The 23,144-nt window shown below is 35.4% G+C and overlaps 1 protein-coding gene across 1 annotated transcript in view; it reads right to left on the reverse strand.

The window, feature by feature from the left end:
* The window catches only part of CNTLN (centlein), a 198,432-nt gene that overhangs the window by 9,747 nt on the left and 165,541 nt on the right, over nucleotides 1-23,144 (reverse strand). The window contains exons 20-24 of the mRNA XM_049794315.1: nucleotides 22,146-22,243; nucleotides 20,303-20,429; nucleotides 18,542-18,679; nucleotides 17,995-18,180; nucleotides 301-486 (exon numbers count right to left, since the gene is read on the reverse strand). Coding sequence (XP_049650272.1) covers nucleotides 301-486; nucleotides 17,995-18,180; nucleotides 18,542-18,679; nucleotides 20,303-20,429; nucleotides 22,146-22,243 — 735 coding nt within the window. The remainder of the gene's footprint in view (nucleotides 1-300; nucleotides 487-17,994; nucleotides 18,181-18,541; nucleotides 18,680-20,302; nucleotides 20,430-22,145; nucleotides 22,244-23,144) is intronic.

Below are 23,144 nucleotides of genomic sequence, written 5' to 3' on the forward strand. Positions count from 1 at the left end.
TAACCTTGCCAAATAGTCTCACAAAAAAGGAAAGTACTAAGGATTTTCAAATAATGTCTCTAAATCTACATGCTCAAAACAATATATTTATATTTTATTTACGCATGCCTGAAGTCTTGCCACCTTATGAGTCTCTAACCCGACCTTTTTAATTAAATCCAACCATTCTGTTCTTTTTGTGCTGGATGCTGCACAATAAAATTCCAGTCTTTACCTGGAAATCCTTTTCCTCAGGAATGCAAATATACAGTATCTTCTGATCTAGCTGCTTTCTATGGAAGAGTCCTTAAAATAACTTACCTCATCGTCTTCTACTTCTAATATCTCCTCAAGATCAGTTGTTGAAACATTAAGGATAGATGCTGCCAACTGAACAGACTCTTGGGAAAGGCTCTTTTTGCATGCTCTCACTTCTCCCATTTTTTTTGCCTGTTTGATTTTTGTTCTCAGCTCTTGTACGCTGTGCTGTAACTCTCTGGTTAGAGCCTGTAAGGTGCAAGCAAAAAACACTCTGTTGCAATTTTTCTTAAAGTGCAAACACTAGGGAAAAACCAGTATCATTTAGACTAAGCTCCTTCACACGGCACTTATCTTCATTCTGTGTTACTGGTTCAATAGGATACATGCTGTAATATTAAATAACATGGTATTTAGAACACAAAATATTAATTAATACATTAAACCAGAAAATGTTCTTAAATATAGATACAATTTTTTGTTGTTGTGTCTTCAGCAAAATAGCTATATTCATAATGCCATCAGTAGTAAAACAAAGAGCAGTTTCCACAGAATCAATTAAAAATCCTTTCCTGATCCAGTCTACCAGAAATATTCTTGAAATAACAACAGAACTGTCAGGCTTTACTTTGGTCAAACAGAAGTCTCTTTAAAGCTTATTCATACCTCACTGCATGAAGAAACACCAGTATACTTTATTCAAAACCTAACATTTTGGTTCCCACAAAGACAGGGTAGTTCAACACGGTCCTGGCTACTGATTCTTCCCGATGTAATTTCTACAGTTTAAATCATCACAGTAGTGGTTATCCATTGCTGATAAGCAGCATACCCTTAGAGCACACAAGTCCCCCATATCATTGTTACTCAAGGCTTGCACAGGAAGGGTGGTATCCTCCATGCAGCTGGTCCATACAGAAGGTCTCGCCAGGCCAGGCAGTCTCTTTGCAAAGGTGCTCTCAGCAGAGAGTAGGTGTTTTAAACAGATAGGAGCTCAGGCAGCAGGAGGAAGATCAGGTGCCAGACCAGAACCACTGCAATTGTTCTTTAACCCCAGCTTTGACAAGGTCTGAAGCAGGAGTGTCAAAAGAAGCCTCAATTTTAGATCCCATTTCTGCTGTTGAAGACTTTTAGTTAGTTTTAAGCACGAACTAGAGCTTGATAGGATGTCTGATGGTGCTAATGCTGCATAATGAAACTTTATTATCATTATTACTATTACTAGTAACTAATAAAGAGAAGAAGAAGAATAATAAAGGACAATTTTTCTATGATCATTTCTGAATGATCTGGCTAAGCTAGAAAGATGCTCGCAGCTTAAAAAAAAAATCCAGAAAAAAACAGAATAATACTATTGAAAGAAAACTGTTTGAAAGGTTTAAATGACAGTAAAGGAGAACCACTATCTGGAGTGGAAAAAAGGGATTACTGGGATTTAGTAAAGCTGATGTAAAAACCTAGGAAAAGTAAAAAAATAGCAAGATGACTAGAGAAAAAATTGTACCCATGGAAAGAAGAAACCCAGCAGGGGTAAGGCCACTCTCCTTTGTTTATTTAAAACTAGAATAAAAGAAACAGTATGAAAAATCCTGCTGGAAAGACTTTGTTGACCTGAATGAAAGATGAATGGAATTCAAACCTGATTTCGGTTTTTGTTCCCCAACACCACACTAGTACTGAGCTCAAATACCACCTTCCACAGCTGAACACGAGCCAAACTGCACAACAACGAATTGATGGGTCAAGTTCCCACCTCTCCTATTCCTGAAGTTCTCCTGTTCAGTGAAATAACACTAAGTGTTAGTTTAAATCATTAGTTGTATAACTGAAGTTATTTTGTTTCAATATGCAACTATGACAAAAGCATTTTGTCAAAAGCAGAGCAATACAATTTTATTTAAAAATTGTTGGCTGAGAGAAAAGAGCAGTAACTCATTGTCAGAAGATCCTCCTAGCCTATTCAACTTCCATGGCTCAAGCAGAACTGTGATTGTCAACACAGACACCTTGGCTGAGTTTAAAATGAGAGAATAAGGTTTTCTTTCGATCGTCATAGGTGGGGCTTATCTTATTAAACTATCTCTCACCAGTAGCTGATCAACTCCTGAAAATTCTTTTTCTGCAGAATGCCTTCATCCCACAGAAACTGACTGCAGAATTATGAAGCCTGTTTATTGGCATTTGAGGTAAAGTACTCTACAGCCTCGAGTGTATTCAAAATACAGTCATTAGAGAGCACTTGCTGATATATTTCAAAAAAGCACTTTTCTACCACTTCCCAACTAAACGTTTTTCTGTACTTACCTAAAATTTAATTATTAAAACCAAAATTTCCCTACCATAAATTTGGGGAGAGGAGGTACAATGAAATTTGTCCCATTTTCTGATTCAATTGTGGGTCCCTTCATCCACAGTATTTCCAGCGCAATATCTTGCATATAGACCTGTCTGCAAGTACAGAGCTGAGATGAAGAAACTTGAGATGTTATAGGCAGGGAGATAGGGCAACTTGGATCAAGCTTATAGAAGGAAGTCGACTAAGAGAGGAGAGAGCCCCAAGTAGAAAAGCACACATTATGAAAAAAAAATTACAGATAAATGACAACATGTTTTTGTAGCATTTGAAATGGTCCAACAGTAAATTGGCTTGTGCAAAATGTATGAGATGTAGTAAACAATGGAAAAATAAGCTCAACTGTACTTTTTTAATCAAATTGAATCAGCTTCCCGAATTTCAAAAATAACATCTCTCTCAGACTTAAGTGATCAGGCTAGAAGATGCACACTGGTATAATGGTGCAAAGAAAAAATGTAAATTAAAGGAGTAAAATATCAAGGAAATTAACTGCAAAGGCACATGGAAAACCTAAAAATAATGATAAACAGCTGAGCACAGACAAACAAAGAGAATGATAATAAACAAAGTTAAACATTGACTTGAACATCTCAGACATACAAACATTGCCAGACAACAATCTTATGATGTTATTAAACTTTATTGGTGTACCCAAACTCTGAAAGAGGCTCATGATGAGTGAACAAGCTGATAGCAATAGCAACAGTGGATGCCAGAAACTGCAGCTCCACTGTGCTTGTCTTTTAGTTCAGAGTTCCAGAAAGGAAGGTACCAGAAAGACCCTGAAGAATCTATAGCAGCAATTTAAAAAAAAAAAAAAAAAAAAAAAAAAAAAGAAAAAGGAAGTTTAAATAAAAATCAAGGAAAGATAAAATTACAACTAATAAATTTGATATGCAAGCATACACGTTATGTATAATCACTGTAGATCATACTTATAGAGGACTTACACTTCAATTCCTTTTTTGCCTGAGCAGTTCTAATACACTAAAGCATGTGTGAAATACACACCATATGTGAAAAACAAGGCTACTTTATGGCCTTTCAAACTGGACTCTCAGACACCAGATATTTTTGAACCTGCCTTCTTCACCTTATTAAGCTGTAATAATAATGTTTTGATATACATTTTTCACTGTATAAGTGCCTTAAAAAATGATAGCCTCCCTATGATTTTAAGTTGTTTTTTTCTGTCGATATATCCTCATCCATCATACACTAATGTATTCATGTGCTAAATTGTTTACTTATTAGTAATTTCATTTATATGTCAGTACATGCTTTACTACAGAAATGTTCAACGTCAAAGCCACACAGGTCTTTAACTGAGTTAGGAAGAACCATTTCCAAACTGAAAATGACAAAAACCTAAGAGTTTACCAACACAGGTTTTGTTGGTGAGTGTACTCACTCAGTACAGCCAGTATAATATCATTCTTTGATTAAGAAATTGATCCAATGCATTCTGGAGCTAACCGTAGGGTTTTAAACTAAAACACTTCCTACCTTATTTCAGAATTGCTTGGTTTTAAACTTATAAGCATACACAGGTGATACAAACTACCTACAATGAAATCAATGCAGAATATGACTTCAGTACTGTATTGACATATGATAACAATGCCTTTATTAGTACTAGTAATACTAGGATTTGATCTTTTCTCCCTGCTTTTCTTTGGTGTCAAATCTAGGTGATATTTTGTTAGTAAACCCATTTTCCCAACTTAGATGTTACTGTCAGAGTTATTCCTGTGGGACACACTTAGCTGCTGCCAGCCAACTAGAATAGGAATCCCTGATTAATTTCTGAAAACAAATCTACAACACATCTTGTCAGACCAGTGCAATTGCTACTGGTCTGACTAGAAAAATAATAAGCTTAAAATTCTAACAACATGAGCTTAAAGTACCCAGCTTTTTTTTAATCAGTAGAAGTTGCTGCATTATCTACCAACTCCATATGGTTACATAGTATATATTACATCTACTGGGTTGCATACAATTCTAAAATATCTCCCTTACAAGCCTTTTTACTTTATTTTCACAGGCCAAAATATTCATTCTTTATTATAGTTTTCGATTTTGGTCTCAGCATGCAACCACTTTTTAGCACCACATCTTTTGTCAGTTTTGATATGTATAAAGACAAAGGTGGTCTTTCATTTAACAGGTCATATTTAATTAAACATTCAAAGAAGCTGTGGTGATACACAGACCCTGACAACACACTATTAATAAGTTCTTCACATCCCCAAAAGCTCTGACGCTAGTTGATCCTGGAATTGACACAAATTGATCAATGGCCCCAAGTAAGGCCATATGACGAAGTCAATGCCTAAAACTATTCTCGTAATTAGCATGTTAATATACACACTCTGTTGCTATTGTTTGTAGTATAATAAAACTTAATGGCCTGAAGACAAACTAAAGTCTGATGCTAGCACTGTAGCTATTTATAGCTAGATTTCAATCTTGCCCTGGTGCAGATCTCATGGCAGAAGCCACGGCTCACATTAGTTAAGGAAAACTGTAAGCTTTACTGTGCTTTGTACAATAGTAACAATGTGGTGCTGGGTCTGGCTGGGATGGAGTTAATTGTCTTCTAGCAGCTCCTACAGTGCAGTGGTTTGGTTGTGACTGAATTGATAACACAGTGTTGATTACACACCAGCTATTGCTGAGCAGTGCTTGCACAGCATCAAGGCCTTCTCTGTTTCCCACCCTGCCCCTTCAGTGAGCAGGCTGGGGGTGCACAAGAAGCAGGGAGGGGGACGCAGCTGGGACAGATGACCTGACTTGACCAAAGAGACATTTCATACCATATAGCTCCTTGCTCAACAAAAAGCTGAGGGTGATGGGGGATTAGCCTGGCAGGTAGCCATTGCTCAGAGACTGGCTGGGCATCGGTCCACATCCCTTGGCGTTTTCTTCCCCTCTTTCCTTCTCTTATTAAACTGTCCTTACCTTAACACACGAGTATTCTCGTTTTTGCCGTTCCTATTCTCCGGGGGCAGGAAATGAGCAAGCAACTATGTGGTGGTTAGCTGCTGGCCAGGGTCAACCAACCACAAATGTATAGAACAGTGTAATACACAGAACAATTCCATACATAATATTTTGTATGTAGTTCAATACGAACAAGTAATGTGTTTTTAGAAACTCACTTGTTTTGTAGATTGGAATGGTGTAAGGATGCGACCCAGAGCATCACACCAGAAATGAAATTAAGAATCTTTTCTGAAACAAGGTTAGCTTCCTAAACAAGAAAAAGCATTGTGAAGATGTTGCAGCCATCTGTGGAAAACAAGATCTGAATTTCACAGAACTGAATGCTGAGTTTAAAGAACTTCTCCATTTTTGGTAGAACAATTATTGCTGATTAGGGCAGATTCTAGTGCTGTGAAAGGTTGAGAAAGCACTACCACCCCAAATAGCTCACTATCAACGTGACAGAATAAATGGACAAAGTGACAGAAAGAGATGATGTCATGTACTGTTTCAGCAGCTGAAACAAGCATTCAAGTTTCTTCGATGAAAGTACAGTTATTTGGTCCTTATTGCTTCTCCGAAAATGACTTTCAAAATAATTCCAGTAATAATGTTTAAACCTATCTCACAGCATGACTGCTGTATGTCAGAGAAAAGAAATCTACTATAGTAATTTCATTTTTTTATATATATATATATATATTAAGTTACCTCAGCTAGCTCTTTCACTTGAACAAGTACATCTTCTAGGCGTAACTTTTTTTCGATCAGAAAAGGGACAAGAGTGTAGACAAATAAACACAAGACAGACCACTGCAATAGATATGTCTGGCCAAGGGCTATAACATGTAGCATTCTGACCCATGGGAACGAGTCAGCCTCAGGAGGTTAACTTAATTCTTATGATCCCCCGAGACCACGTGATTTCAGAAACTACAGCAGATGCCCTGAAAGTAGAGTGTAAAGGTATAGAGGAGATATAGACCAGTCTTACCTTCCTCTGCCAACTTCAATATTCAGTACTGATGAAGAATGGTATTGCCAAATATTAAAGTGGTAGTAATGTTATTTTACCAATGTCACACAGGTCACGTTTATAATGTCGTGTGTTGCTTTTATTTACCTGTCTTCAGTCACAGTTTCTGCTTTAGTTCTAAAATTTATTAACATATATGTTCAGGCTACATGGCTCAGCTCTTTATTTGTACATATTTGGAAGAATTAAGATTGGCTTTTATTATCTTTTCCATTAAGAATAAAGTAAACAACGTGTAGAATGCATTAAAACCAAACCAAATCAAAAAGATACACTCAAGGGACTATCAGAGTGACAATATTACGTAAAAGCTAGCAGAGCTACAAAGTTTCCAATGCTAACTCAATAAAGAGCTGAAAGGGAGAAATACATCCAGAAAAGCTAGGTATCACATTGATTTATATGATTTAAAATAAGCAATCTTATGTTGATTGGCACTGAGAATAGTTCTCACAACTTCACAGAGATCAGTAGAAGATGAAAGCACACATTGCCTGGAAGAAATGCCTCACCTGATGACATGTAAGAATTCCATTTTAAATAAAGATTGAGAAATTGCAGTATATACATACAAAATAATGTGATACTGCAGTTGCATCTACAGCCTGATTTTCCACAAACATTAGCACAAGCAATTCCGAACACACATGAACATAACTAGCAATCTATCGACAAGATCTGAAAAACTAATTGAAGTCACTTAAAATATTACCAGCCTCTTCTACCTTTGTGGCAAAAGCTGTCTCGGTTCACAGTCCAACATCCTAGCCCAACCCTGCCTTCTTCATGGCTCTGAGTAGGGATGACAGACTGTGAACTAGAAAAGGTGAATTCAGTAATACCCCAAACCCAACTATAGTAAGAATATCTGCAGAAGTGTAGACAGATTTGCACAGTGTTGTTTTGCAACTACTATTGTTAAACCCACCACAGATTTCCTGACACAGTATAAAAGAAGCTTCAGGATTTCAGTATTTGATCACAAAACTCAGCTTCCTGGCATTTAGAACTGCAGACCCAAAAACCAGTTAAAATGCAATAAGGTAGAAGAATATTAAGGTACAATGACAGAAATAAGAAACTGTTGCATAAAATTTGATTCCTATCACAGGTAAGATTTGAATTTGTACAACAATGCTGCCCTAAGCTGTGTTATGCCTGCTTGCCAATAGGACACAAGGAAGAAAGTCTCACTTGGCTGGCAACCATTTAAATACTGTATTTCTCCACATTTCTCCAAAATACCTTTGCTACCAATCTCATTCTACATCTTCTACCAAAATACCATTCCTTCTTGATTCAAAACCATTGAAAACAAATGATTTCTTTCTAACCATTTATTTTCAAATACAAAATTGAGAATGTTCTTTTGACTGTATTTTCTTAAACAGCTCCAGCTGCAGAAAACCATAGGGAAGAATACAAAAAATATTTCAACCTATATTTGACATTTATAAGAAAAGGAAATTGAATACATTGTGCTGTGTTCTAAAAGATAGTTCAATTTATTTACAAATTAATAGAAAAGTGACTTAAGTCATGGCCAGTTTTTAATTTTACATTGCCTTCAAAACATACCATACTTAAAAATGCAGCAATGGACTTATTCTGGCCAATTACAATGTAGTTTATGTTTCTGTAGAGAAGTACACAATATATACCTAAGAGTTTACTTCTGTGTTTTAAAATTCCCTTTGTGATTCAAAATTAGGGGGGTTTGTATTACTGGTCAGCATTTTCTCTTTTTCTTTTCTAATCCTTTCTTGGTAACTGTTTAGCTGTCACACGTTCATTTATGTCTGAAATCTTGTCTTAAAAATCCGTCTCTTTTCATAGCGTTTCTTATAACATGACTTTAGGTAGAACGAAGACCCTCTTACTGCATCAGCTAGGCACCTCATTTATAGAGCATAAAGCAGATACTTACTGATATGAGGGACATTTGGTTATATATAATATTACAGCTTCACAGTTATCTAATCTCTCCTGTACATTAAGCTTTAAGACTGTCAAAAACTTAAGTTGTAGACCCAAATGTTTTCAGACTGATGCTTCTTTTTTAAGTATCAGCAAACATTCCATAGTTTTCATTGTACTGTTGCTAAATTTTCAACACAATTACCATGTTTTGTGACCTATAACAGGGAAAAAAATAATAGTTTCCTTTATAGCAGAGAATGAGATGAAATATGTGTAATCAGCATGAGATGACAGGCAGAATATTTCTGTCAAAATATATTGGTTTCTAAAATTATATTTATGTGAAATGGGCAATAATAATAATTTAAAGTCCTATTTACTTCAGCATTTAAGTCCTACCTCATTTACATTAATTTTTTTCCCTGCTGTAAATTCTTTGGTTTCAACAGAATTACCTCTGATTTACACAGGTGCTAGCAAAACTAGCATCATTCCTTTAAAACATCATATATTACAGTTATTTACACAGAGGAAAAAAAAAGGCACTGACAGAGATTAGAGCTTCACACACGTGTGATAAGAGATGCCTGGGATCTCAGATAGTTTATTATCTGAACAGTTAGGGCAGACAAAGTCAGCACAGTTATACTGGACATGGCAAACAAAGAATATTCAGGGCAGACCAAGAAGTACTGAGGTGAAGCAACTCTCCGAAGGTCACATAGCAGGTCAGTGACTAAGATGTGAAGAGCACCAAGATTTCCTGATACTCAGTTCAGTGTCTGAGCTTATGCTATCTTTCTGCAGAAACACACACAAAGCTTAAAAACTATAAACCAGGTGCCCTGTGTAAGACCATTGCACTGCTGAAACAAATGTGTCTGAAACCCAGTTTAAGAGGTCAGCTCCGACATTCCTTATATTCTTAAAAAAATTCCATAAATCTTATCACTGTGTTTTCTTAGAATACTGTCACTTGTTGGTTTTTATGATTCCATCCTCCTAGAGCAATTCCCATCTCTCTGTAGCTCATTTGGCAGGTCCGTTGGGGAATCCCCTCACTCCCACTTTTCTAAATTACTGTGGAGACTTCACAAGGCTCTGTATATGGGTGCTTTCTGTTCTCTCTGCTTCAGCTTGCTTTCTTAGTAATCTGATCAACATATATTGAACAATTATTTCTACATAAACTCTTAAATAAATCATTACTGGAGACCTTTCTCCTTTCCAAGTTTTGCTACTTCTCCTGTCATTTTGCCAAAAAGTTTTCCAATCACTTCAAGCCCAGAGCTTTTACTGTATACTTTGTACTCATGCATCCATCCCCTAAGTCTTCCAGTTATCCCTTTTTCCAGTCAACATAATTTCTGTCTTTTAGACCCTGAACTGGCCATTACCTTTAAACTAGGCGTCTTCCTAACTATCTCCAGGTCACGCACAGGGCTCAGTATCAGCTTTAGAAAGCAGTCTCTCCAAGCCACTGATAGGAATCGCAGGTGGATCTATACCGTTCCAGGGAGTGCATGGCAGTCTCCAAGTATCCCAGCTGAGCCTGTTGCAGTCTTATTCTTTGAAAAACTTAGAAGATTTTATTTATTTATTAATTTACTTCCTGAGGCAAAAAAGAAAGTTATTTGTAAGCTGGTGAAGACAGTTTCCTGTTTAGCTCAAGTTTGTTGGATCTGCTCACACAGTATTATTAGAGAGTCACAGTCTATGAGAACGGTTCCCAGGCACTCTAAGAAAAATAAAATTAACACTAATATTAACAAAATCACTTGCGTAAGTCAGACATGCATCTAAACTTTGCAGGAGACATACATGCACAGCTACAGAAACCTGACATACCTTGCAATTTGGTTATATAGATTGAATCATTTAAATGAATTCCTCTAAACTCTTAATACAGAGGGGGATTTAAAAAAAAACCAAACATATTTTAAGCTACATCTGTTATCATCTTTACCTATGATAGTCAAAACCAAAAGTGAAGTGCTATCCTTCTAAGCCTAAAAAGCAAAGAAAAAGAAGAGTAAGGAAAAGCTTTTCAAAGTCTTTCTATTAATTCTTCATTTTTAGTAATCAAGATTTTATCCATTAAGACATCTACATTATATGCTGTTCCTGGCACACTGTATGCATCACTAACCGTACGCCTTCTGTAAACTATAAGACTTCAGCCATTCACTTCATTCATTAAAATTCACAGGGCCTATTATTCTGTTTACAGTCTAATAGATATTCACTGTCACTATTCAGGCCTCTGATTCAATTTGCCTAAATCCCAGATGCAGTGTAATCCTGATGGAGATTAGCTTAATTTATCACCAATTTCTCCTCAGAACCCAGAAAGGTTGGTATTTCATAATAAAAGCTGTGTTTCTCCTTTTTTTCCTGAAGCAGCACACACAGTTAAAAAGAAGTAATAAATGCCTGATTTTTTTTAATGGTAAGATTTTTTTGCAGTTACACAAATTTTGCCTTGTGTATAGGATACCTTCTCTTAAAGGTGTGTATTCTGCAGATGAGAATACTGATCCTTACCAGACTGCAACACATCCCTGTAACCAAATATTATGCTGATTCTGACTGAACACAGATTGGCGGACTCATCACCTACTCCGTAAATACAAAATAATCACTCTGGGTATAGTTTTCTAGGTAAAGTGTTGACAGTTTGGAATGTAATAAATGAAATATACTTATTTTTTGGTTTTTAAGTGTTCCCAGTGAGGAATATTTTCTAGCAACTTGAAGTCATATTAAAGGTGTCCACTTTTGAATAAAAACTGACAGTGCTCATTTACCTAAGTGATACTATCTGCTGTCATTTGCAGAATGACCTAGTGACCTGCTGAAAAAACCTTTGTTTGGTCAAACAACACTTCCAAATTGGCATGGTTCATATACAATTGTGTAACTTTTCAAAATAAATCTATTTTCAGCTGCACAGCAAACTTTAGTTCTAGTTCAATAAAAAGTTAGTCAATTTTTGCTGATTATAAAATTTTAAAATCACCTATTATGCTTAGCATTTTTAGATGAAGAAATATATGATCATTCAAATGGCATCCCACATCTGATCTGGGTACCCATATAAAAAGCATGTTCTGCACACCCTGGGCCTGGAAGAGGTTGGGGCAGTAGTACTGCCAAAAAACCTAAATCCACAGGGTTTAAGAATACATTCACCAATGGAAACATCCTATGAAGTATATTTCTTACTGTCTCACCATAACTGGAGAATTCTGAGAGTCCCCTGCAAGGATTTACTTCTATCCAAAGAACTGACTTTGTAGCTAGAGGTACAGGCAGTAGCAGTGTCCTTGTGTTGCTCTTGTGTTGGAAGGAACTGATAAAAAACAACAGAATATTTCCCAAATAGTTGAGCCTCCCAATCCGACTACTAATTTTCACCAATTCTTTTTTTTTTATTTTTATTTTGAGATAAAGAGCAAATAGGATGTCGTCTGCATATTGCCGTTCTAAGAAAAACATGTTTCCTGGCAATGCTCTATCTTCCCCAACACAGAACAGTTCAAGAGAAAAAGAAAACAATGGTAAGTAACAGGAATTTGCCAAATGACAGGAATTTTTAACATGGAAGTGGTGAGTCCTTAATTAAGACTTATTCTCTGTAACGGGAGGAAGTTTCATGTGACATCTGCAACTAATACTGCCACTAAAGGGCGGTCCCAGCATCTCTGGGCTGCAACCGTGTAAACCTGTCCCTGCTGTGACCCTCTGTGGTACACAAAAGCTGGTGCTCTGGGTCTTCAAAAGGTTAACTGCATTTTCATGAGCTAGCTCACAATTGACCCATATAGTGTTTATGATGACGTTTCATAAATGGAGGAGGGAAGAAGTTTCAGAGGGGCAGAAATGAGCTGTGAGGGTCACTCAGAGGTGGAACTTTTTAACAAGCATTAACTTACCTTAACCTGCAATATTAAACTACAGCCCAAGATAGCAGTGAGAAAATATGCCATGGCAAAATTGATGCCAGGATTCAAGGTAAACTGCAGAAAGGTAAGAGAGGCTGACATATACTGGAATATAAGGTAGGCTAACTGAATGGCAAATAGCTGACAGAACATTACTTGGACAAGCAGAGGTGGAATAAGGCCTCTGACATGTGTAGTTGTATGTCAAACAACAGAGCAAGGGGGAAATGCACCTAGCTTAAGCCCTTCTCTGAGTAGCAGAAATGAGGGCAGATACCTTAAGAGAGTGTTAGATCCCCAGGCAGATCCACTAAGCTTGCCAACTAAGCTGCCATGGGTCTTGATTTTGGCAGTTAATTCTATCAGATGGTTATACTGGAGACATATCAAGAACAATGCCAGAACAGACCAGATGTGAACTGTGCTTCGGTGGGTATCCTCTGTGGAGGGCACACAAGCCCCAAATCACAGAGGCATTATGGAAGTGAGAAATGTACTCTGATGACTTTGAAGCATTCAGCCACCATCACCTATTTATTACAGCCACAGCTGAATATAGGAACCTTATCAAAACTTCAAAACATCTTCCTCAAAGTCAGAAAAGTTCTGATATTCTCATGCTCAGGCAGGTATCATCACTGCAGATTAATTTCTAAAAATGAGTTTTGCTGATGTACAAGTTGAATGAGACAGACAACGCTACTTAGTCTGGAGCTTACAAGGGTCCGTAACAGCAATATATGGTCAAAGTCTAGGTGAGCTAACAAAAAAATGAAGTATAGTAATACAGGAAAACAAAATTCCTGCAGGATTTTGGGCAGTTTCATAGTAAACTACTATGCTGTACCCTATGTTCAGTAGACATCCAGTCAAGTAGTCTAATAGCACTTTTTTAACTTTGTCCAATGTCCATTTTCTGCATGTGTTGTCATAGGTACTACAAACACAACAAAGAACATTTTGCCCTGGTTGCTGTGCTGCACATAACTGGCAAGCTCCACCTCAGGAACCAATAGTGCAATACATGTTACAGAAAATGCTGAACAATGGTACACTTTAGAAATTGGATGTGTGGTTCAAAGAGAATTTATGGTGCTGATGGAAGCTGGATGGGATGAAAACATGTAGCTTTATAAAAGGCATCTAAAATACTCTCACAGCCACCTGGTCCCTCTTAAAAGTAGTTTTGTGTTCTTCTGTAATAAAAATGTTTTGTTGGGCCTAGCTTACACTATAGTTACAGACTTACTTTCATTATTATTTATCAGTCTTCGTAAATGCCATTGAAAAATTTTATCAGGATTTGATATCTAATTCTGTGAAAATGTTTAATAATCAAGTTTAGCTCTGATCTTTACAGAACTCCAGAAACACCTAAATTTCATTAATTACTTTTCAGATCAACTGCACAGGCCATTTTTAATCCATTTAACATATTATTGATATTGCATTGCCTACATTTTTTTATCTGAACGTCTCAGTGATAGATCAGACATCCTAAAAACAGTTTATTAAAATGAATAGTAAACTTTATCAACTGACTTGAACTGCCTTGCAGAAATCAGATTTATTCAATACAACTTACTTTCCATAAAGCCATTTTAAGTATAACTATACTGTGATGCTTTAATACTTTAATAATTTAATTTCATATCAGATTTTCATTATTTTAGCCAGAAATGAGGTCAGACTAACTGACCTAAAATACCTATCCTGACTGCCCTTTCTGAATATTGACTCAATGTTACCATTCTTTTAGGCTCACGGCAGAGTTACAGTATATATACACTTTGAACACTTATTGAAAATGAGGATCATTGAGAGAAAAATTCCCTAACCAGTCCTATAAAGTTGTAAGTTCTCCATTTAAAAATACTAATTCTTTCTAGAAATTGTTTAAAATCTTCCACTGGCTACTAATAGACTGGGAATGTTTCATCATCTTCATATAACATCACCCTACTTCCTTCCAGATACAAACCAGAAATATTCATACAAGACTTTAACTCTACACAGTTACAGAGTTGTTTTATCTAATAATGGGTTGTATCCACCCTGTAATATCTATCTTATTAGTAGTACATTTTTAAATCCTGCCCATTTACTATTGTTTTTGGCCTTGCTACGCACAGATTTCCTCTTGATTTCTTTAGCCTCTATACTCTGTTGCTGCTCATATTTTCAGGTTATTATCTATAATCCATTTTCCACTTCCTTTCCATTGCCTTTTTATTTCTAAATATTGTGTTATCTTTCCTATCAAACTGATAAAGATATTTATACGGAGTTACCCTCTAATTATGGAACTGTGTTTTTTGGTTATTTAATAAACTGTTACACAATTTCTATTCATATTTTCTACCAGCCTCTGTCTGTCAGTCATAACAGCTCTGGAGAAATGAGCTGCTCCCAGTCAAACTGTTTTAGATGCCCTGTTTGTTGCCACTGAATGTGGTTTAAGACATCACACCTGATGCTTATACCACACTCCAACAAAAATAAGTCCAGTAATGACTTACAACTTATTGGATACAGCAACTTTTGTTCATAATTATTTCTTCCACCGTTTTTAGAAACTATTACTAGATTTTACAATCTAGCAATGCAATGCTTTATTGTACATTACAAATGTGCGCTTAACCAGTAACTCATCAGATAATCTAATTTGATCCAGTGGTATATACCAGACTTCTATCAGAAACCTGTCCGCAAGGTTTTGTAATGTGGTATATTGATCAAAATGGATTCAAGATCCTGTGGTTCTGAGTTATCAATAACTCTAAAGGCAAGTAAAAGTGTCTGCTATAAACAGAAAGAGACACACACTTTTCTCTGAAGTTCCTCTGTTGTCCTATTATTAGGTGTAACTATTCATTAGCAACACTGAAATTATTTAATTGTTGTATATTAAAAGAAGAACTATATAATGTCATGAGATACCTGGAACGGCCAGAAAAAGTAACATTCCATTGATTCATGAGGAGATTACACTTGTACTCAGAAAAACAAGTGAGGCTTGTGAAGCGATCAGAATAGCAGTCAAAGATAAGAGGGTCATACAAATATGTAAAACAGGTTAAGCAAGAGACACTTTAAACTTGATCTGTATACAGAAAAACTTATCTGAGTTACTGAAACTTGAGTAAGAACCAAGGTCAGGGGAAAACTGACAGCTACATGGAAGGAGAGAGCAGAAATGAGACAGACCAGGCTTCCAAGGAAGAGCTGGTACAGGAAAAGAGTACTGCTACCTATTGTGCCACCTCAATCTTCCTATTCAGGTTATAGCATCAGATATATAAGAGGTATTTTAACAGGATTTACTTGATATACTACAAAATTCCACTGAAAAGCCAAGGATTTTCAACTGTATTTTTTTACAGCAATATACTGTGAATAAAATCAGATTTCAGAAACTTTTTTTCCCATAAATATTTAGTACCTAGCTAAACAAAGCAGTCTACTGAGGAACTCCCTGTTCATCAATATTTGACTTAGAGACAGCACCTTTATTTTAAAAAAATCTTTCTGCAGAGGAACAGTAGTCAGCAAAAACACTACTTGAAATATGCATGCATATTCTTTTATGCAGGGGAGAAACTACATATTTAGCTTTATTAGCTAAATATTATTTTCATTTCTAGAGAAACTACATATTAACATTCTTTTCACATACAGTATGACCATGTAAATGCTAATGAATATTCATGGTAACTAACAGAGAAGCAGTCATCTTATTCAACAATGAATAAAGTATCATAATGGTTGCTAATAGGTGATTTTCCTCATTACAGCTACTGTTGAGACCAGATCTTTTACTTTCTCATTATCTAATTTTTGACAGACTTTTCATTATGGAGGTATGTAAAGTACTGATAGTAGGAACACTTGTTTGTCTCCTTTGTCTATAATTTCTACTGCAGTTTATTCAATGAAGTAATTCCAAAATTCATAGCAGCCTGAATGGAGACTGAATTTCATCTCTCTGTCATCAATGACATAAGAATATTTAATTTCAAAAAATAGATAATACATTAGATTAATTCAGACTTTCCCTTACTTATACAAAAATAAGCATGCAGCTGTGGAAAGAACACTTATTTCTTCCTCTTAGAGGAAGCATTCTGTATTAGAAGAAAGCACATTTCCCCCGTGAAAAAGAACAGTTTGTTCAAGAACAGGCAAGATGTTTCTGAAACACGAGGCACAGTAATCAGATTTATACCACTTTCCCAAGGGTTACAAAACAAGGCAAACAGAAAATAGCTTTTATTTTAATCACAAACTTAAAAAATAAAGTAACCTTTCTTTTTAACTAACAGGCACATTTTTTTTCATGAAAGTCAATTGTCATTTTCACCTTAGATATTTTAGCTTATAAATTCTTTTAATTTAGGATTTTGAAGTGCATTCAACACTGTTCAGTCTTCTTTCATAGTGAAGTTGATGTGAATTTTACAACTGAACTGAACATGGGATGGTTCCAGGCCAATACCAGAGATCTGAAAACCATCATATATTGACTTGCTAATCTGATGATGACAGAAAGAAGGTAGAATGCACAAGTAATTAAGTTACTAAATTTCAATCCACAGTGGAAAGTTTTTCATGAAAGGTAACTATATATGCCTTCTTTTTACGGTGCATCAAAATACCACTGCTCTTTACCTCGCATGCTATCAGACTTGCTCAAACATATCTGAAACCAGCTCATCTCTACAGAAACCCAAGAACAGTGGAGAAGTGGATCTGTTTCATGGGTTAGTAAGATATGACCTTGTCTGAAAGTAAGTATATAGTATATATGCTAAATTCAAGCTAGATATATACTGATTAGGCATTATAATTCTTAGTTACATAGTGGATATTTCAGAAAAATAAATAATATTTATATTTCAAATACTAAGTTACAAAACACAGATTAGTCCATTCTGTAGAAGTTCACACTGAAGTAGTATGATAAAGCGATAACACCACAGACACAGTATTATTGCATGATGCACTGTAGCAGATTGTTAAGTATTTAATCAAAACAAGAAAACAATATTCTACATACTGCTTTTAAAACTGCTTTCAATTTTGCAATATAGAGGCTTACTTATTGAATATTTCTGCCATAAAAAGCACATGCATGAAGAAAATCAGATAATTCACACTAATCAACAGACACAAATTATTTTCTTAAATGGGTTGGGAAATTTTCTTCTGCAGAGTAATCTGCTATACAACTAAGCACTTTTTCTTGGGAAGAAGTACACGGCAGCCATATACAAAAAGGTGACCAATAAAAATCATAGAAGTCCTCAGAAGTCTAGGACAGACACCTAGAGAGAGACTCTTTCTAACTGTTTAGACCAGTCCAGAGCTGACACCAGGCCAGTGCAGGAACTTCAAAGATTATTCCAGAACAGGGAATGCACCAAAGATTAGCCTCATATAATCTGTTACATTTTGCTTTCACTCAAGAATACCTTTGTTTAGGTGAACACTCAAAAGGAAATCAAAACACAAACCTTCACAAATGTCATGAACTCTTCTATTTTGTCATTGGTGAGCAGCAGCTTCTTCTGTAGGGTCTCCAAAGCGTGTTCGCTCTGTTTAGCCAAGCCATGTAGTTGTTGAGATGCAGTAGTCTCAAGTTCAGTCATGGCACATTCAGTCTCAATCATTTTGCTCTCTAGGCTGGTAAGCTTGAGCTCCTGAAATACATCCGCAGAGAAACAGCAGTGATATGATAAAAGGTGATAGGCAGGTACGGTAGACCACAAATGAATGAACAAACCAACCTCGCACGCAATGGTTAACATCACAGAACATTCTACTTGCAACGCATAAAATGTAATTTCATGGGAAAAAGTAATTTCATTTTCAGTCATTACAGATGTTTTGGTATCTAAATTTCAGTGACGTGACTAAATTAAGTCAGCGAAACACATTACTATTATTCTGCTCTTTTTTCCCTTTCTGTATTTAAAAAGTCTAAACTGATGACCTTGCAACTTTTCATTTGAAAGTGAGATACGAAAGTTCCGCAGTGGAGCCGTCACAACTCTAACGTACCTTTTTCTCCAACTCATCTTTAGCCTTGTGATACATCTGCTCATACTGAGACTTCTCTTTTGTAGCTACATTAAGTCTTTGTTTCAGTGAGTCAATGGAAGTTTTTTTGTTTGAACAGTCTTCAGCCAGTGCCTTTACCTGAAATAATGAAAGGCTAAGAGCGACTGACTATTAAGATATAAAACTTAAAAATCAAAATAAAAACTAAGCTTACTTATATGGCATAAACATACCTGTACTATGTAAATAATTTGATTAAAGTACCTTTTTCTGAAATTACAGACTTTAATGAATCTCTCCTGCTTACCCAGCAGAGATCAGTTTGCACACAATTTTGTTAAATATAGTTTTGACCTGTATTAAGTGTAAAGAAAAGCTCTTAATTTGCAGAGCCATTTGTTTATATATATTTTACTGTTATGGTGCATGTAAAAGGGAGCAAACCACAACTTCCACTCATTTCTTCTATCAGAGGTAAAAACATTAATTAAAACTCAGCTGAGAAAATGATAACTGTGTACAAGTTAATAGCCTACAAAGCCTCTTAGATAATTATTATCATTTTGCCATGCAATGCAAACACTGATTTGGGGTAAAATGAAACAGACCAATGCTCCTAGAAAATCATTCAGCTCTCCTGACATTATTAATCACAAAGTTTTCCTGACAATATCAAGTAACAGGGAATTTCTTTGATCTTCTGCTGAAGATAATGTAGCATTTATCACGCTGATTTTCCACATGGAATAATCAAATTAATGTATGGAATTTGATTCTCTAGAATCTGAGAAATGCAGTGCTTAAAGTACCCAAAGAACAGCAGTAAAGTACATAATTCCATTCTAAATCTTTCACCTAAAACCAAAACGAGGTATTTTTCTCATTTCATACTTTAGCTCCCTGGCTTACTTATGCTCCCACTCTCTGGCTGTGGATTTCTTAATAACACCTTATCTTTGGCATGGAGGGTAAGACAGTAGCTCTCCCTAGAGCTGAAAGTGCTATATGACTGCAAGCAGAGATAGCGCTTTTGATATTCAGCAAGTACCCACGTTCTAGGAAAACAGAAGAAAATTGGTAAATTGTTAATTTCGGGGTCAGATGCTGCATAACCTCACAGACAAGAAAATATCATAATCTTTTTCTGGTATTAGAGGCCAAAGTGCAATACATTGGTTGGATAATATAGAAAGATGCCAAAACATATATAAGATCTCCTAGCTTCAGTGAAATCATCCTAGAATTTTGCAGGAGAAAATAATTTGCTATGGAAATTAAGCTCTACCTACATAGACAGAATTACATTAAGCTAAGAACTGTGAATCATTCGTAACACTGCAGTAGAAAACAGATTAACATATTAAAGCATTTAACTACGATAGCCAGGAGAGGTGCATGGACTTCATTAGCATGTCATGTAAAATAACCCTAGTTTCAGGTCTACTGTATTTTATGAACTTACAGTGAATAAAACTAAATCTCACTACTTAGAGCATATCCTTGCAATTCAGTGTTCTGAATACTTTAATATTTAATTATACCTCTTATGAACATACATTAAATTATGCTGAATCCATCCAAGCTATCACCATACACTGATTTCATACAAATCACAGTGTAGGGAATTACACCCTTAAATTAACTGTATGTTGTTTGCTTAAAGCAATATATTGATTTAGTATGCACAGCGTGTTGAAATAACTTCTGTAAATCCACCAGCTTTTGCTTCTCCTAAAACTATCAATAGCAAGAAAGAAGTACCTTTCTCTCAAGACTTTCTAATGTTTCATTAGAGGTTTTCTCATTTTCTTGATTTGCTTTTAGACGAGACCTTAAGTCTTCTACCAAATGTCTTTTCATATTAAGGTCCCTCTCCAATCGAGAAATCCTAGAAGGGAAGAAGTCACACTGCATGTCACTGTTAGAAAATATTGTTAATATGCAACTATTTTAAACAACTAAAAAGTATAAATGCAGTAGACAAACTATCGCTCCTGTAGTTTTAGAATATTTTTTTTTAAACAAAAACTGATGCAATTCGTGCAATTTACCCTATTCTCAACCATTAAAACCACTTTCAAGTCTCTTATTAAACAGACCTATTTCTAAATATGCAATTTATTTGTGATCTGCTTTTTGCTGTGGTTTATGCTCTAACTTGTCTGATCTGAAATCATAGTAATTCTTCTTAAGCTATTATCAGAAAAAGGCAAAAAACCCGTTGAACACACAAAATTTAATTACTTAACTTTCTTTGATGTCTCAAGCAGGTATCACTCAAACGCTATTTTGTACAAAATTATTTTCAAAAGAAAGTGGAAGGGGGAAGTCTCCTTTCAACCAACTAATACACAGAAATACATGAAAAAATCTCTAGCCTATCATATGTCAGATAGGATAATAATTCTTAAAAACTGCAAAACCTAGAAATAACATCAGCATTTTTCAGAAACTTCTCACAAAAAGAAACTCTCATGTACTACAACATAATCTCTGTTCAGTGAGAAAATTATGCCTTATACAATGCCTCCACCATTATGATATAAATTAATATTTTAAATATTAAGCAGTAACTGAAATGTTCAGACTTCTGGATTATTTTTTTTTTTTTAGTGAAAGCAAAATGAATGATGGTAATATGTTTAGGAATATAACATTGTTGATACCATGTCAATAACATTAAAAAAAACGCAGGAAAACAGTGCATCTTAAAATTTCTTCCATCTATTTCACATTTATACTATTAATGTTATTTTGGTGATTATATCTTGCAGTTTGTGAAAAAACAGTATCTATTTTATGAAGGAAGCATGATAACCAGTAACTATTTTAAAATTTATGGTGGAAAAATTCGGTTTCACTTTGAAACAGAAAATACACAATGTACACAATTTAACAATTTTAAGAGTTCTCCATTTTTTAAATGAACTGATTTCAGATAAGTAAACTGCATTCTTTCTACAAATAAAAAAATTAGAATGGTTAGAGGAGGGAAACTCTGTGACAGGCAAGCAATACAATAATAGTTTATGTTTATATAGTAATGTAATGGAAGAACAGTATTATATGAGTTCAAGAAGGTAGAATAAAAATCTCACTTGCATACTTCACAACCATACACGTGAATTTCAAAACGAGTAGAAAACCTTAATCAATTCAAATAAAAACAAATACGACTGTCCTTTTGAACTTTCTATGAATGTAAGACTGGATATTTAATCTTGTTTGAGCATCTGAACCTTGACATGTCTCTTAGCCCTTAGGCAAAGAATTACTGTATTTGAAAGACTATGTTTAACAGTGCTGAGGAATTCATTTAGGCTTACATCAAGGATGAAATATTCTACTCTAGAGTCTGAGTTTTGATTTAAGGTATTCTTATTGCAATACAGATACTGTAGCTAGCTAATCACTCATCAGTTTAAATAAAATGCAATTTTAGCATGTACTGCTCCAGTTTCAAAAAAAAATCCCCTGTAACAGTCTGCAAGACTGCAATAAAAAGAAGAATAAAACATTCTCTTACAAAATCCATTTAAGAGCGGTTAATGATACAGCTGCCACTGGGTGGCACCAAACACAACGGATAGAAGAGTGAACATACTTGGCTTGTAGTGCCCGAATCCGTTCTTCTTTTTCCTGGAATTCTTTTTTTAGTGACTTAATGGTGGCCGATTGCTTAGTGATTTCATTATTTGAACTCTACATTGAAAAAATATTAAAACATAAATAAAGCAGACTGAATATTATTGCAGTCAACAGTGAATTTGTTTGAAATAATTACCTGTGTAAACTTCCATGTGGTTTATGAATATTCTTAGAAATTGGCACAAAAGGAGCATTCTTACTTTCTAGCAACACTTAAGCAGAAGTACATTCCTTGGAAAATATGATCAAAATCAGTACTTTTCCATTGCTCTAAGAATGTATGATTAACAGATGTCCACCCCAAGATACCTGCAAGCCCAGTGCACCTATCAGGACCATACTTTCTCTTGCATAGCATGGTCAGCTGAAAAGGGAACAGAACAGAAATAAAATTGGATCTTCATCTGAACTACATCCTTGAATGGAATACTTCTACATCTATCATCCTAACTTTCAGGCATGTGTAATTCCAGTGAAGGAGAATTACACAGTTGTTGGCCTTTTCTCATTGTATATAGTAGGAAGTAAAAAAAAGCTTCAATTCCTCCATGCAAACACACAGATTATCTACCTAAGATGTAAATACAGAACAACTGAATCACTCTACAGAAATAAAAATACAAAATTTAACTAAGTAGCCATTTTAGCAATCTGAGCATATGCATTGAATGCCATTGCTGAAAATGGCAGCTCAAACATACCGCATATAGAGATTTCAGAACTCCAAAAGGTGTTGCCAAAAGATACATACGCGTTAAATGTAAGCACAACATATATGTGTGCATATATGCACGCAGGTTCAACCTCTGTACTAAAGCTTTTTACTCATTAGGTATACACAATAAGCGAACAGATCAGACACGCTGTAAACAAGGATACTTCAGGAGAATTTCTCTGCTCAGTGCAGACTTGTAACACCTATTAACATTAATGGGAGTATTGTACATAACTCTGT

The sequence above is a fragment of the Accipiter gentilis genome, chromosome Z (assembly GCF_929443795.1).
Source record: "Accipiter gentilis chromosome Z, bAccGen1.1, whole genome shotgun sequence".
NCBI classification, from domain to species: domain Eukaryota; kingdom Metazoa; phylum Chordata; class Aves; order Accipitriformes; family Accipitridae; genus Astur; species Astur gentilis.